Source organism: Canis lupus, chromosome 17, assembly GCF_003254725.2.
Source record: "Canis lupus dingo isolate Sandy chromosome 17, ASM325472v2, whole genome shotgun sequence".
Classification (NCBI taxonomy): domain Eukaryota; kingdom Metazoa; phylum Chordata; class Mammalia; order Carnivora; family Canidae; genus Canis; species Canis lupus.
The window spans coordinates 37,424,896-37,438,585 of NC_064259.1; the positions used below are offsets into that span (position 1 = coordinate 37,424,896).

The 13,690-nt window shown below is 50.3% G+C and overlaps 1 protein-coding gene across 22 annotated transcripts in view; it reads right to left on the reverse strand.

Annotated features, from left to right (window-relative positions):
• Positions 1-13,690, reverse strand: part of PAX8 (paired box 8) — a 57,437-nt gene that overhangs the window by 25,554 nt on the left and 18,193 nt on the right. For 20 of the 22 annotated variants that reach the window (XM_025453892.3, XM_049095471.1, XM_049095473.1 and 17 more), the window contains one exon: positions 26-191. In XM_025453892.3, coding sequence (XP_025309677.1) covers positions 26-191 — 166 coding nt within the window. Of the gene's footprint in view, positions 1-25; positions 219-13,690 lie in introns of all 22 variants that reach the window. The other 2 variants (XM_049095467.1, XM_049095468.1) reach the window with 1 other exon arrangement.

Sequence of the window (13,690 nt, forward strand, 5' to 3'; positions counted from 1 at the left end):
GGCATGTGGTGAATTTCGTGCTTACCTGCCAAGGATCTTGCTGACACAGCCATGGCTGACTCGGAGCTGGCGGGAGATGTCACAGGGCCTCACGCCCTGGTGGGCCAGGTCCACGATGCGTTGACGTACCACTTCAGGCAGAGGTCTGCCGTTCACAAAGGCCCCTCCCAGCTGGTTCAGCCCTCCATGGCCTGAGAAGACAGGAGGCCCAGGAACAGCTGTCAGGGCCAGGCAGGGCAGGTGGGTGGGAATTAGCCCATGAGTGTGGGTGCTGTGTGTGCGAGCGACCGGGTGCGCGTGAGCTCTCCCCATCGTGCCCCCTGGTGCTCCCGATGCACCGTCTCCTGTGTCCCATTGCAGAGGGAAGCTAGCTCCCATTGGGGAGGGTGGTGTATGATGCCAGAGGGGTAGATTGCCAGACTACGGTCTCCTCTCAGACCCTCAGCCCTTCACTCTGAATAACCACCTCCTACCTTCTTCCCTGCTTCTGAAAAGTATATAAAGAATTAGAGATGCAGGGTCTTCCTACTCTGATGCTGAGCTGTGTGATGTTGGAGAAAGTACCCTGTCCTCTCTGGCTCTCCTTTCCTCATCTATAAAATGAGGGCAAAGACTAAATCAGTGGTTTTTAAGTTTGTCTTTGTCTTTCTTCTTTTTAACACAGAGTCAGATTTTTATAAGCACAAGTGCATTGAGAAACATAAACGAGCAAAAGCAGAGCTTCTCTGGGTGAGCTGGGGCAGAGTGGGGCTAGGCCTTGTTTGTGGCCTAGAGGGATGCTGAGGGATCCTGAGATCCTGAGGGATCTCCAAGTTTTCTCCTCTCTCTAACAGGCCAGAGCCCTAAAAGGGCTGGCAGAGATATCCCTGGTACACGTTCCCAGGGGTTCCAGGGATATGACATGTTGGGCTGCAGGCAGTTGTGCAGAACATGGATGCACCGTGGATACATGTGCATGTTTCCTCAGCTGCCTTTCTGACTTGCCCTCTGCCCTCTGGCCCCAGCCTGTATTTCGTTCTGAACACATCTACCTAGCCAAACACATACGTATTAACCGCCTACCATGTGCCAGGTACTGTAGCAGGCCCTGCAGATGCCCAGATGAATAAAGCAGATGTGATCTCTGTTCTTGCAGTTTTCAATGGCCAGTCACCAGACCACATGGCCACTGTTGGGCCCAGGGCTAAGCAGGGGGTTATGGGAACCACTGGAGGGGACCAAGCCCAGGCTTAGGGGACTCTAGAAGGGTTCCTGAAGAAGTCTAAGCTTTGACTGAAGATAAGTGAAGGAGAGAAGGGGGAAAACTGTTCCAGGCAGTGGGAACAGCACCTACAAAGGCTTAGAGGCAAGAAGGTGCTTGTCTGTCAGATTTACCAACATTCTCAACTCTTGAAAATCCTGAGGCCTGGGCTGGGCTCATTCTAGGGCTGAGATCTCCTTTTGCTGATGAAGAGACTGGGGTGTGGAGAGTGCTTTCTATGACTGATGTGACTCAGCCTGTATGAGGAGCGGCCAGGCTCTAGCCAAGGGTGAAAGCTTTCAGCAGTGCTTCTTGGCTCAAGCCCTGTTCTCCAGCACCAGCCCTGGAAGCTTGTGCTGCAGATGCCATGATCTGAGCATGAAGGACCTCTCTCCATCCCAGGGCCTGATGTGGTGATCTGGCTGGGATGGTAGAGCTCCAGGGGTGGGAGTCAGGGGGAGCAGGCAGGCGAGGAGGAAGAGCCAGTGCCAAGCCTTCTGTTGTGAGCCCGTTAAGGACTATTTATGGCCAAGGGTGGGAAGTGCCTCTGCTGGGCACATAGTGCCCATTACCACCCACTGACTTAGCACATTCAGAACTGCCTTGCAATGTCTCCTCAGGGGCCCAAGCTGGCTTCAGCAGAACAGTCTATTTCTCTTAAAAGAAAAAGAGAGGCTATAAGTCTCTGGCCTGGGCACTAAGTCAGGAGGAACAAGCCTGCTGGCCAAATACCCCAGCAGAAGGGACACAGTGATCCAGTCCCCTGATGGAGGCAATTGGGTGAGCTTGCACGCAACTTCCACTGTCCCACACTAGGCAGCTTGTCCCAGCAAGTGGTTTTCCACCAGACCTGGGAAGACATCCCAGATGGCCCACTCCTAAGCCCCTTCTGCTGGCCTCTCATGGCCACAGTCAGTCCTTGGAGAATGGCTTAGCCCTCACTCCATCCTTCTGGTCTTTTGGCTCTTTGGGTCCAAACACTGAACACAAGGGGGCACCAGAGAGCCACCCGAAAGCAGACAAGACCTTGAGACAGTCCTGGTTTGTCCCCATTTTCCAGAACTTTAGGCTGCCACGTCATCCACCAAGGCTCAGGTGTTTGTGGTAGGAACTCTATATCTGGAAGCAAAGTTTCCTTTTTTTTTTTTTTTAAATTTTTATTTATTTATGATAGTCAGAGAGAGAGAGAGAGAGAGAGAGAGAGAGAGAGAGACAGGCTCCATGCACCGGAAACCCAACGTGGGATTCGATCCTGGGTCTCCAGGATCGTGCCCTGGGCCAAAGGCAGGCGCTAAACCGCTGCGCCACCCAGGGATCCCTGGAAGCAAAGTTTCCTACAGGTGGAGTTCTTCACCTTTAGAAAGGTAGCAGTTTTGAAAAAATCAAGTGCCATTTTTGGGGTGACCTGAGTTGAGTATTGTGCCTTAAAAAAATCAACCCTGTCTCTCTATTGAAGGAAGCTGTGTGGGCATTGTCCTAAATCTTCCTGAAGGGCTGATCAGGATCCTTAAAGACCCAAGCCCTCAGGAACCCTCCTGACATCTCATTTATTAGATCATCCAGCATCAGTGTGAAGGGAAAGGTGTACTTATACCTCTGGCCCTTAAACTATAAATTCTCTGGTGCTTTATTTTATTTTACTGGCTTCCGAATAACTTTATGTTGCTGTACAAAGAATATTGGCCAGATTCCTGCATTGACTCTGCCTGTTTTAATTTTATCATTTGAGAAAGTGTTTCCCCTCCCCCCACCTTTACTGTTCGCATCCACTGAATGGAACTTCTTATTCTGCTCCTGACCTACAAACTGCTATAAGAAGATGAGTAAATGAGGATGTGGGAGTGTTTGGTTTGCTGAAAGTTTTGATTTAGTGGAAAAAAATTCTAATTTTAATATTTACATAGTTGAATTATGACCCCAAGCTTGGCCCTAGGATGGGAGCAGTGGTTCTCAAACTTGAGCATGCATCAGAATCACTTGGGAGGCTTGTTAAAACACAGGCTGATGAGCCCAATGCCCTGAGTTTCTGAATCAGCAGGTCTGGGATGGAACCAAGAATTTGTCTAAGAAGTTCCCAGATGGTGCTGATGCTGCTCGTCTGGGGCCACACATTGCAAACCACTGGTTTAGGCTGGGCGATGGCTGGTAAATAAAATTAAGAGAGGAACTAAATACTCACACACCTCCCACCTCGGCCCTACCAGCTCCTAAAGAATAATAATTTGTACTGTTTGTATATCACAGTTTCATTTCTTTTTAGGGACAAGAACTGGCCCTCAAGGGAACTTAAAATCTTTGGGGGATGCAATCACAGACACTGGGAATCCCCACGGTAAGGGAGAAGTTTCTTGGGAAAGATAAGTTCAGGGGCTAGGGGAGCCCACATAAGTGGTCAGATGGAGCTTGCAGGGAGAGATGACTAGGACGTAACCAGGTAAAGAAGCTTCCACAGGGAAATAAATCTATGCACAATGTCTTGGTGCTCTCAAAACATTGGAGGACATTTACTGTGATGTAGGACAGGCAGGTAGCAGTGTCTGGCAAGAGCCTGAGGGCTGAACATGGAGATGGCCCCTATGGTTTGAGGTTTTGAGCTAAGTCTGTGTAATGGAAGGACTTTTGTCCCTTCCTGTGTCCGGTGTGGGGGAGTGGACTCCTTTGGGTGAGTCACCACCAAATGCCCAAAGGTGGGTGCAGCCTTCCTTCCTGCCCCGGGAAGGGCTGGGCCGCCCACTGTGCTGACCACCTTTCCTTGCAACTACAGACCGGGTGGGCTTTGAGGCCGGAAGCCAGGAATGAGTGGGAGCCCCTGGTTAGGCTGGGGGGCGGGGAAGGTGTGAACCAGGAAGAGGCTTGAAGCTTCCTAAGCAAAGGCTCTTTGCATGGTCTAGAGCATTGTGGGTGGGGAGGGGTGGGTGTGGAAGAGGAAGGCAAGCCTGCCTGGCTAGACACAAGCAGGTTGTGAGTGTGAAGGCCCTCAGACAAGGGGATGCCAACTTTCCCAGGGCCAGAGAGGACTAGTCTACAGTGAGGGGTCTGGAGCCCTGCAAAGCCCCAGCTGAAGCCTGCTGTCCAGAAATGTATACTATGGAGAAGTGACCATATAGGGAGGCCTTAGGGTTTCTTTTGGTCATTTCTTCACCCCTTAGAGAGATCTGAGGAGCAGCAACAGTAGAAGGAAAAGAAAGAGGCTCATCGCGCAAAACTCTCGGTCACGGGTACCAATCCCAAGCCCTTGAGGCACATGGAGAATTTTCCTGGGCACCCATCGCTCTCTGTACAAGTCTTCATCGTGGCACTGATTACACTGATCAGTCTCTCTATCTGTTTAGATTTCTTTAGGGATTCTCCTCAAGGGCAAGGTCCCCCTTTGTCTACCTGGCACGGTCACAAAAGGCTAATGAATCCTTCTGTAAATACATGCGACAGAGAAATGCCTTCCAAATGTGAGGGCTGTTGTGCGGCTATTGTGATGGTTATTGCGCAGACTCCCCACTGTGGGATCCCTAAGTGGCAGACTCAATACTTTCCTCTTTCTTTCTGTCTCATTTCTCAGGCCACTGCCCAGTCCTAGAGTGACTATGCGTGTGTTGTTCTGGGAAGATTTCCACTTAACTACCTGGGGGCTTTTCTTTAGCTCCAAAGCTTGTCAAGGTGGGAGTTTGAGCCTTGGCAGGACTATAAAGGGAGGGCCAGTGGCTGCCTTGAGATGCCCTTTCTATCACGCGGTGCCTACTCCCCTTCCACAAAGGAATGGCTTTGTCGACGGGAACCAGGCTCTGACATCCTTAGCCTAGTCGCTGCTCGCAGGCCTGTGATCTGCCACTACAACCTCCCAGCTGCTCCCCTTGGCCCAGTGCCCTCCTGGAAAAAAGGCCAGGGCTTCTGCCTCACACTACTAGAAGTGTTCCAGGACCATGGACACCTAGGTGCCAACCTCTGGTTCCATTTTTCACCCCAAGTCTGCACACTAGGATCATGCCAGCACCCATGGTTATGGGTTACCTAGGCACACAGGCCCTGCTCTAGCAAAAAGGGGCAGGCACACTGAGAGGCAGTATTCCACATCTGGCTTCAGCCCCGACCTAGGCGTGGCCTTCTTACCATGCCTTCCACTTCCCCTCCCAAGGCTAACTAACTGGAGCCAAGAGACAGCAGCCAGCGGCTAAAGCTGTTGCTTATACTTCTTGTTCATGTCGCAATGACCCCTCACTTTCCACCTGGTCTGGAACGCTACTCCATAAATTATCCTCATATTTCTTTTATGTTATTTACCTCTTCCTACTAGGTCTTTCCCCTGAACCTCTGAGCACAATGAAATTCAACTATGCTGCTTCCCTAGCTCCTCCCAAACTCCCCCCAGTATTCCCCCCTTGACTAAGAACTTTTTTCTTACTATTGTTTTCGACCAGATTTCTCAAGAAACAGTCATACTTGCTGTTCCTACTTCTTTCATTTCCTTCCTTGCTGTTCATTGGTTACTTCCCCATGTGCCTCCAGCTAAGCAAGTGCCCAAACACTTGGCACTGGATGGACAGGGAGTGGTGCAGAAACCTCCTTGGAGAGGTTTCTGTGACAGCGCTGTCCCCTGGCTCCTCATACTTTCAGACCTGCTTTTGTTTCTCTTTCCTGGGGTTTTCTTCCTGCATTTGTTCTATTATATGTATACATTTTTTAGGCTTTTCTTAAACGCCAGGACTGCACCCACCCTACGCAGTCATCCTTGTTGATCACACTCACTCTCATTGTTTGACCTATTACCTACGCATGGATGGCGCCGTGAGCATCCCAGGATCCCCAGTCTAGAGCTTCTCCCCTACTTTTATACTTAGTTTCTTATTGGAAATCTCCTGTTGGGTGATAAGGAGGCTTCTCTCTGGTGTTGTCTTGATTGAGAATGACACCAGCCACCAAGGAAGCAGAGAGCCTGCCCTGCACTTCACCTCATCCCACCTTCCACCAATACTGCCCTGCAGCCTCGTTGGCTCTCTGCGTGACCTCAGAGCTAGCATGTTGTTCTCCCTGGGGCTTTTGCATATGCAGTTCCCACTGCCTGAACTCTTGTCTTTCTTCCTCTCTTATCTAGCTAACTCTTATGCATCCTGTATAGCTTAGAACAAAGTTACTTCTTCGTCCAGATGGCTTTACTTTATTCTACAGAGAAGGTTAGGGCCTATGTTTAGACATTCTCAACCAACAGCCTTTACCTTCCCTGCACGGCCTTCACTCAAATTTTTTTTTTTTTTTTTTTTTTTTTTTTTAATTTTTTTTATTTATTTATTTTTTTTATTGGTGTTCAATTTACTAACATACAGAATAACACCCAGTGCCCGTCACCCATTCACTCCCACCCCCCGCCCTCCTCCCCTTCCACCACCCCTAGTTCGTTTCCCAGAGTTAGCAGTCTTTATGTTCTGTCTCCCTTTCTGATTCAAATTTTAATTTTACATTCATTTGCATGATTATATACAAGAGTAGAGACTGTCTTTTCTCACTAGATTGAAAGCTTCATGGGGGCACAACCATGTCTGTTTTGTTCATTATCAAATTGTATTAGGTATTCAATTAATATATGCCACATGAACCAACTAATGGCCTTTAGCTTCTTCCATTCTCCCCATATGGAGGGCTCACCAAATCATGACATTTTTGTCTTCTAAATATTTACCTAAGCAGTACCTTCCTAGCCATCCCAAGCATTCATACATCCATGTATTCCTTGTTTGTTTGTTTGTTTGTTTGTTTCATCCATATATTCCTATACCCATTCAATGTATATTTGCTGAGCACCTACCATAGGGCAAGCACTTTACTGGAACTGATCATATAGAATTGATGCCTGACCTCATAGAGCTTCCAGTCTAGAAATAGGTAGATATTTACAAAGCAAACATACAAATAGTGTATAATTATTGTTTGGGTGATGCTAAGGACACAGTAGGGTACAGTATTAAAGAATAATTGGGGGGGAGAGGGTGAGAGATAGAATTAGTTCCAGGTGACACAAGAAAATCTCCCCAAGTGATGTATCATCTGGGACAAAGGTGAGTAGGGGTTAACCAGTCACCTGGACTCACTGGTCCCTGCACTCAACATGCACACATGACTTTTGTTGGGGAGCACCACATCTAAAACCTGAGTCTGTGCGCATCCCTCCCGTACTGAAGAAGCCTGCTGGGGCATAGCACCATCTCCTGCATGGTGAGGTCTGAGTTACTAAACCTGGAAGGACAAGGTCCACATGGGCTGAGCCTAGCTTACCTCTCCAGCCTCGATCCCTACCTGTCTGAGCCCTATTTCCAATGACCCAGCCAACATGGAATTGTTGGATGCTCTTTCACAGCATTGGAATCCTCCCCTGTGTCCTTGTCTGTGCTGTTTTCCATGCCTGGAGGGGCCTTTCTTAACTGGCTCCCCATTGATCTGCCTACCTTGAGTCACTTCAGGAAGCTTCCTCCTACAGCAAGTCTTCCCTGCCTTTCTTCCCTGCTGTCTCTGGTCCTTTCTTTTAAACATGCTGGGACACAGTCTCTAGCACTACACATCACTAAGAATGTGTCTATTTATGCTGGCTGTGTCCTGCTGCATAGACTGTGTGCCCCTTGAGGGATGACTTTTTTTTTTTAATCCCTAAAGCCCTAATATCTAGTATAATGCTTGGTGTACCGTAGGCACTCAATAAATGCTGGTTAATTATTGGAAGAAAAGAAGGAAAGAAAAAAGGAAAGAGAGGGGAAGAAGGAAGGAAGGAAGGAGGGAGGGAGGGAGGTAGGGATAGAGGGAGAAAGGGAGAGAGGGAGGAAGGAAAGTCAAGAGGCCTAAAACAAGCTTAGTGAAGCCTGCACAATCTTCGCACTAAGCAGAACTGTGTCTTCCAAAGTCACATTCTCTCAGACATGAGCTATTTTAGAAGGAGGCCCAGCTACCACAGTCCAGGAAAAGAGAAATTTGCCCTCCTGCAGGAGCCATGGGATGAATGCCAGGGGCCTTCCTTTACATCCAGGCTTTGGTGTCGTCGTGAAATGAGTGAGCACTTGTCATGGTTTACTTATGGCCTGTTTGATTCTGCAGGAGCCCTCTGGGAGAGCAGAGCCACTGTCACCAAGGCAGGTCTGCAGATTCCTGGGTGAGAGGGCTTTTCCTTCTAACCTTAGCCCCAGAGGGTCTGCAGAGAAAGACGAGGGGTGACTCATACAGAACGACCCCCACAGGGTTTATGGCTCTGGTGGGAGACTTCAGTGTGTATTGAGGGAAAAAGCCACAAAGTGATAGCTTGAACTAGGGATAAGCATGGTGTTGTGTCGAAAGCTACCCCTCCGGGATCCCTGGGTGGCTCAGTGGTTGGGCGTCTGCCTTTGGCTCAGGGCGTGATCCTGGATTCCCGGGATCGAGTCCCACGTCGGGCTTCTTGCATGGAGCCTGCTTCTCCTCCCTCTGCCTCTCTTTCTGTGTCTCTCATGAATAAATAAATAAAATCTTAAAAAAAAAAAAAAAGCTACCCCTCCTGGGACTTGGACACCCCAGAGTCAGAGGCTCCCTTGAGGAGAAGTGTCTGACTCGGAGCTGTTGGGCAGGGCTGCCCTTTTGTGTCTAACAGGATCCAGCTGGTCAAAAAGAAACTGGTTTCCCAGGTCTCACTGCCAAGAAGCTCTGCATTGTGCTGTGTTCAAGGCCAAGGGCATGACCAAGCCAGTCCTGGAATCCTGTTTCCTGACATTAAGTAGCATGTCAGTCAGAGTCCAGTCAGAAATCAGAAGCCTGTTCTAGGTACTTCAGCAAGGCGCTTCAATACAGGAAATTACTTCTCTGGGTGCTGGAGGATTGTAAGAGCACCAAGAGGCCATGAGGTACCCCTGAGGGGGAAGCAAAGGGAAGAGGTCTGTTCCTGTCTGATCATTGTCTTGCTCTGGTAAGGTTCTGGAATGCCCTAAGGGGCAGGAAATAATCCCAGCTCTGTCTTCCCCACTCCTGGAGCCCCCGTCTAGATGGTTAGTTATTGATTCCTGGGCTTGTTCTTGTTGATTTATTTTCCTGGTCTGTAGGGCTCTGCTCCTCCTGTGAGATCTCCATGCACTTTAACACACCCCAAGAGGTCTCCAGGTTGAGGCCATGAGGATGAGCTCCAGCTCCTGACTTCTCTCAACTTGAAGTTTTGGCAAATCTGAGGGTCTCCAGAGGCCCCTGGAACAATAGGATGAAAAGTTTGGCTCCCTAAAGCTCTGCCTTAGTCAGGCCCAGAGGGTGGGAGGGTTTAGCACCATTCTTTCCTCCTCAACAGGGAGAGAGAGAGCTGGGAGGTGCAGAGGGAGGGAGACAAAGGGTGGATAAAGAGGTTTCCCCTGGATTAGTCCCTAGCTGGGAAAGAACCAAATCTGGCAGGGATCTTGCCCATGTTGGACTTCAAGAAGAGGAAAGAGGGAGAGAAGCAAGGGAGCAAGCAATCCTATTTCCAGGGTTCTGCCTCCTGCCCCCACGAGTCAATGCTTAGGGATACCCCGAGCGCGAGCGTGGTGGGAGGTACTGACCCCTGAGTCACACTGGACATTCTAAATGCATCTTTTGGTTCGTCCTCATGACAGCCCTCTGAGGCAGGTAGCGACCTCAACCCCATTTTACAGAAGCGGGGATGAGGAGCCAAGGCTGTGTGGACCGTCCCCAGGCTGCATCATCACAAAGGGGCAGAGGTCTCCAGGGCTCCAGGTGTGGCCTGGCCCATCCTCCCCTGGGCAGCGCCCCTGGCCCCCGCGGCGCCGTGGCTTGGGGACCATCAGCCCCTTTCCCAAGAGCCTTCGTGTCTCCGCGGCACCTACCAAACCCACCTCGGGGTCCTCCCCAGGTTCTCATTTTGTTGAGGCCTCATCTTGCCTTTTCTGTGGTTTTCTTCAGTTAGAGGACTCCCTGAATTCGGTTCTCATTCACCCTCTTACCTGCTAGTTCATTGTCCTGCACTCTGTTCCCCTCTGTCCCCCCTAGTCTGTCCTGCTCCGGCTTTCACTGCCCTCTGTCCCTTCCCATTGCCTTCCTAGCCTCCAAGTCCAGCCCTTGCTGACGGCCCCTGTGCCTCCCGTTCTAGGTCCTCCCAGCCCCTTCCCTGCACCAGTCCCTGGGTCCCGTCCAAGGCGGCAGAGCCTGCCCCGGGGGCGGGGGGCACCTCTCTCTTACCCCTTCACCCCCAGCCTTCTCTCCTCTCTGCCTCTGCACACGCTCGCCTTTGGCCGGCCCCCTCCAAGCATCATCTTTATTGCCTGCTTGACTGCTCAGGTTCTTTATCCCATCTTCCCCTCAAAGGCATTCGCAGCTCGGCTGTTATTCTTGTATTAGCATTGAACCCATTAAAGCTAATTTGTTTGCCCTAATCTCCATTTATTTTTCCCTAGTTGATATTAGATTTCCCTTTCTATTGCTCCAGCATGATTTTCTCTTTGTCTTCCTAATGGTCTACCCCCCTCTCTCTTCCTCTATTAATCTGGTTGGCTTCACCGTATGTTTCAAGGCCTTTTTCCACCTCCCCCAGCCCTTAGATTAACCCTGTCACCTCCCTCCCAGGAAGGGCCCCAATGCGTGGATTTCTAGGGATGGAGCTGCTGGAAATGGACCTCTAAGCTTCCCAAGGAAAGTCCCACTGGAGGGGAGGCCCTGCCCTGGCCTAAAGCCAGTCTGGATGCCTGGGGGTACCCAGAGGCTGGTGAGCTGGGGGAAGGAGGAGAACCTGGGATCCTCTGAGCCCTGAAGGGTTCCCTGGCTTGGTTCCCCTCTGTCTCAAAGATTTCTGGAGGCCTCTACAAGCTTTCTCAGATCTATAAATTCTATCCGTAGGCCAAACAGTTGGATGGGCCACTTTCTCCCTGCAATTAAGGGTGGGCACTATGTCTCCTCCTTCCTTGTTTCTCTGACCGGAGACACACTCCATCCTCATCCTGAAGAGGTGAAGCCTCCTCTCTAAGGACATGGCTTTGGAGTGGCTAATCTGCACCTCACACTCTGGCCTTCATGTTGCCCAAACTAGTAGCCTCCGTGGACCAGCTCTCAGGGATCTTTACTACCCCCTACCCTCTTACCTCCCCTACTGTCCCTGTCCATGGCCTGCCATCTCATTATTAAGGCCTTTCTCAGGGTCAGTGCTTTTTCCTGGTCCCTAGATGCCTAGCTCCTTGAGGGCAAGGGTAGTGTCCTATCTGGCCATCTAAGCTTGCCTTGCAGGGGGATAGCCATGCTTCTGCCTGGCTGTGTGCTAGACTCACCTGAGGACTTTGGAAACTTTCTACCTCCAGTTCCCTCAACCAGACTCTTGACCTGGTGTCTCCAAATCTGTATTTTTAAAAAATTCCTCTGGTGATTGCCCAGAGTATATATTCACTCAGTAGATGGTCAAATACTTATTGAAAGCATGAATTACTTGATTAAACATAAACTTCCGGTCAGAGGCTACAGTGGATCTTTCCAGGGCTGGCTGGAGGTTTACTGGAGGTTATGCTTCTCAGCAACTTCCCACTGAGCTTAGACACCTCCAGACTCCTGGTGGTGCACACTGGGGGCTGTGGCAGCAGGGGCCAGGGCCTCTGTCTCTGGGGGGAGAGAGGTGCATGAGGCGGCAATGCCAGCACCCCCTGGATGCGTACTTAGAAGCCCAGCAACACAAATCACTGCACCTTCCATCACCCTCCCTGGGGTCAGAGGCCTATGGATATTAATGCGTTTTAAAAAATATGGATCTATATTAAAGCCATTTTCAGTTCGTTAGATTTCAATTCAACGAGTATCCCCTCTATGTCCAATAATATTCCAGGCTGGGTGTGTGTGGGGAGATGGTTTCCGAGTAGAAGACACAGTTCTTGCCCTTGAGAAACTTACAAGTTAATAATCCCTGACAACACATTATAGAACCTTAAAATTTTAAAATCCATTCACACACACTATCTCCTTCAATTCTTTCGAGAAGCCTGTAGAATACCTATGGTGGGGGGAGGGTGTGCACGCACTCGTGTGTGTGTGTGTGTGTGTGTGTGTGTGTGTGTGTGTTGGGGAATGAGGGTGAGTCATCAATAATTCATGTCTGATGACATACATATGTTGTAGAACATTCTGCTAGGTTCTATAGCTCAAAGTTAATGTTATAAATGTGGGTTTTGTGGACATTGAGTTAAAAATCACCCAGAGATGAGGAGGGGCAGGGGTGGGAAGGTAGCCAGAAGGGCCCCTGGAGGGGAAGCAGGGCAGAAGAGGGAGGGGAGAGGACAGGGAGCAGCACTGGACAAGTGGGGTACCTGCAGTGACTGAGAGGCTAGAAGCATGAGGGCATCCTGAAGATCAGTGAAATCACGTGAAGAAGAGAAGAGGGAAATCTTGCCTCATCTAGAGGGTTGAACTCAATGGCCTCTGAAATCCTCTCTGACTGGGATTCTGTGCTGCTGAGATCCTAACTAAGATAAGAGGTGCCTGACTAGGTGCGGGGCGGCTGCAAATGATGAGCTTTGGCTTAAACTTGAAGCAGTTAGAAAGGTTGTGTGTCTGGGCGCATGTGTGTGTACGTGTCCATGTGTGTGTACATGTCTGTGTGTGTGAGGTGGAGAGCCCTCAGGGCTGGGGTGGGAGGGGGAAGGAAGAAGGCCTGGCCATCCTGAGGAGCGAAACAGGTAGGAACAAATGAAGAGGAACCGCTTTCTTGAGCCTGACGCACCGAGCAAAATCTGTGACAAAATTGCGTGTCTGTGGTTTCCACACCTGACGACAGCTGGTTCCCCAGAACCTGGCACCGTAGCAAAGTGGATTACACACTCTAAAAGTCACACTCGCTGCTGCGTAAGGAACCAGCAAGGGACAGATGGGGATAGGCTCAGACTGTAGGTTATAGTTTCAGGGGAAGGAACAGGGGTGCTGAGACCCGGGTTCCAGCCACTCTGAGACCTTGCCTATTTGTGCCTCAGTTTCCTCATCTGGTCTGAAAGGAGCTGATGATGTTTAGTGTCCTCCCAGTCCAATGCCTAAAACTCCAGAACTGCTCCTGGGCCTGGGAACAGAAGCCAGAAATCCCCAGAAGAGGGTGCAGAGAGAGCTCTGTGGGGGGACCCTGGGCACCTTTTCCATACAGAAAACTACCAGGGGTTGGCCCTGAGGCCACCTGTAGGAAGGTGAGGGAAAGTGGCACACAACGGGGCCCTTGGGCTGTCACGTGACCTGCATGATGGTACAATGAGACCCTCTAGCTAACTGACTATGGAAGTGGCCATGTGCAGTATCTCATTTCGAACCAGAGTTGTGGGCCCTTCTAGAGTGTCCTTGGCCAGGAAGGAGAGGCGACCTGCCTAATGTCACAGACTCACTTCATGGCATACCCAAGACTCACAGTTTCTGACCTACGTCCCCGTTCATTCCACTTTCCAGGAGGCCCTTGGGGACCTGAGCGCCATCTTGGCTGGGGCCATCTTAGCATACAGAGGAGGAAGAAAGTTG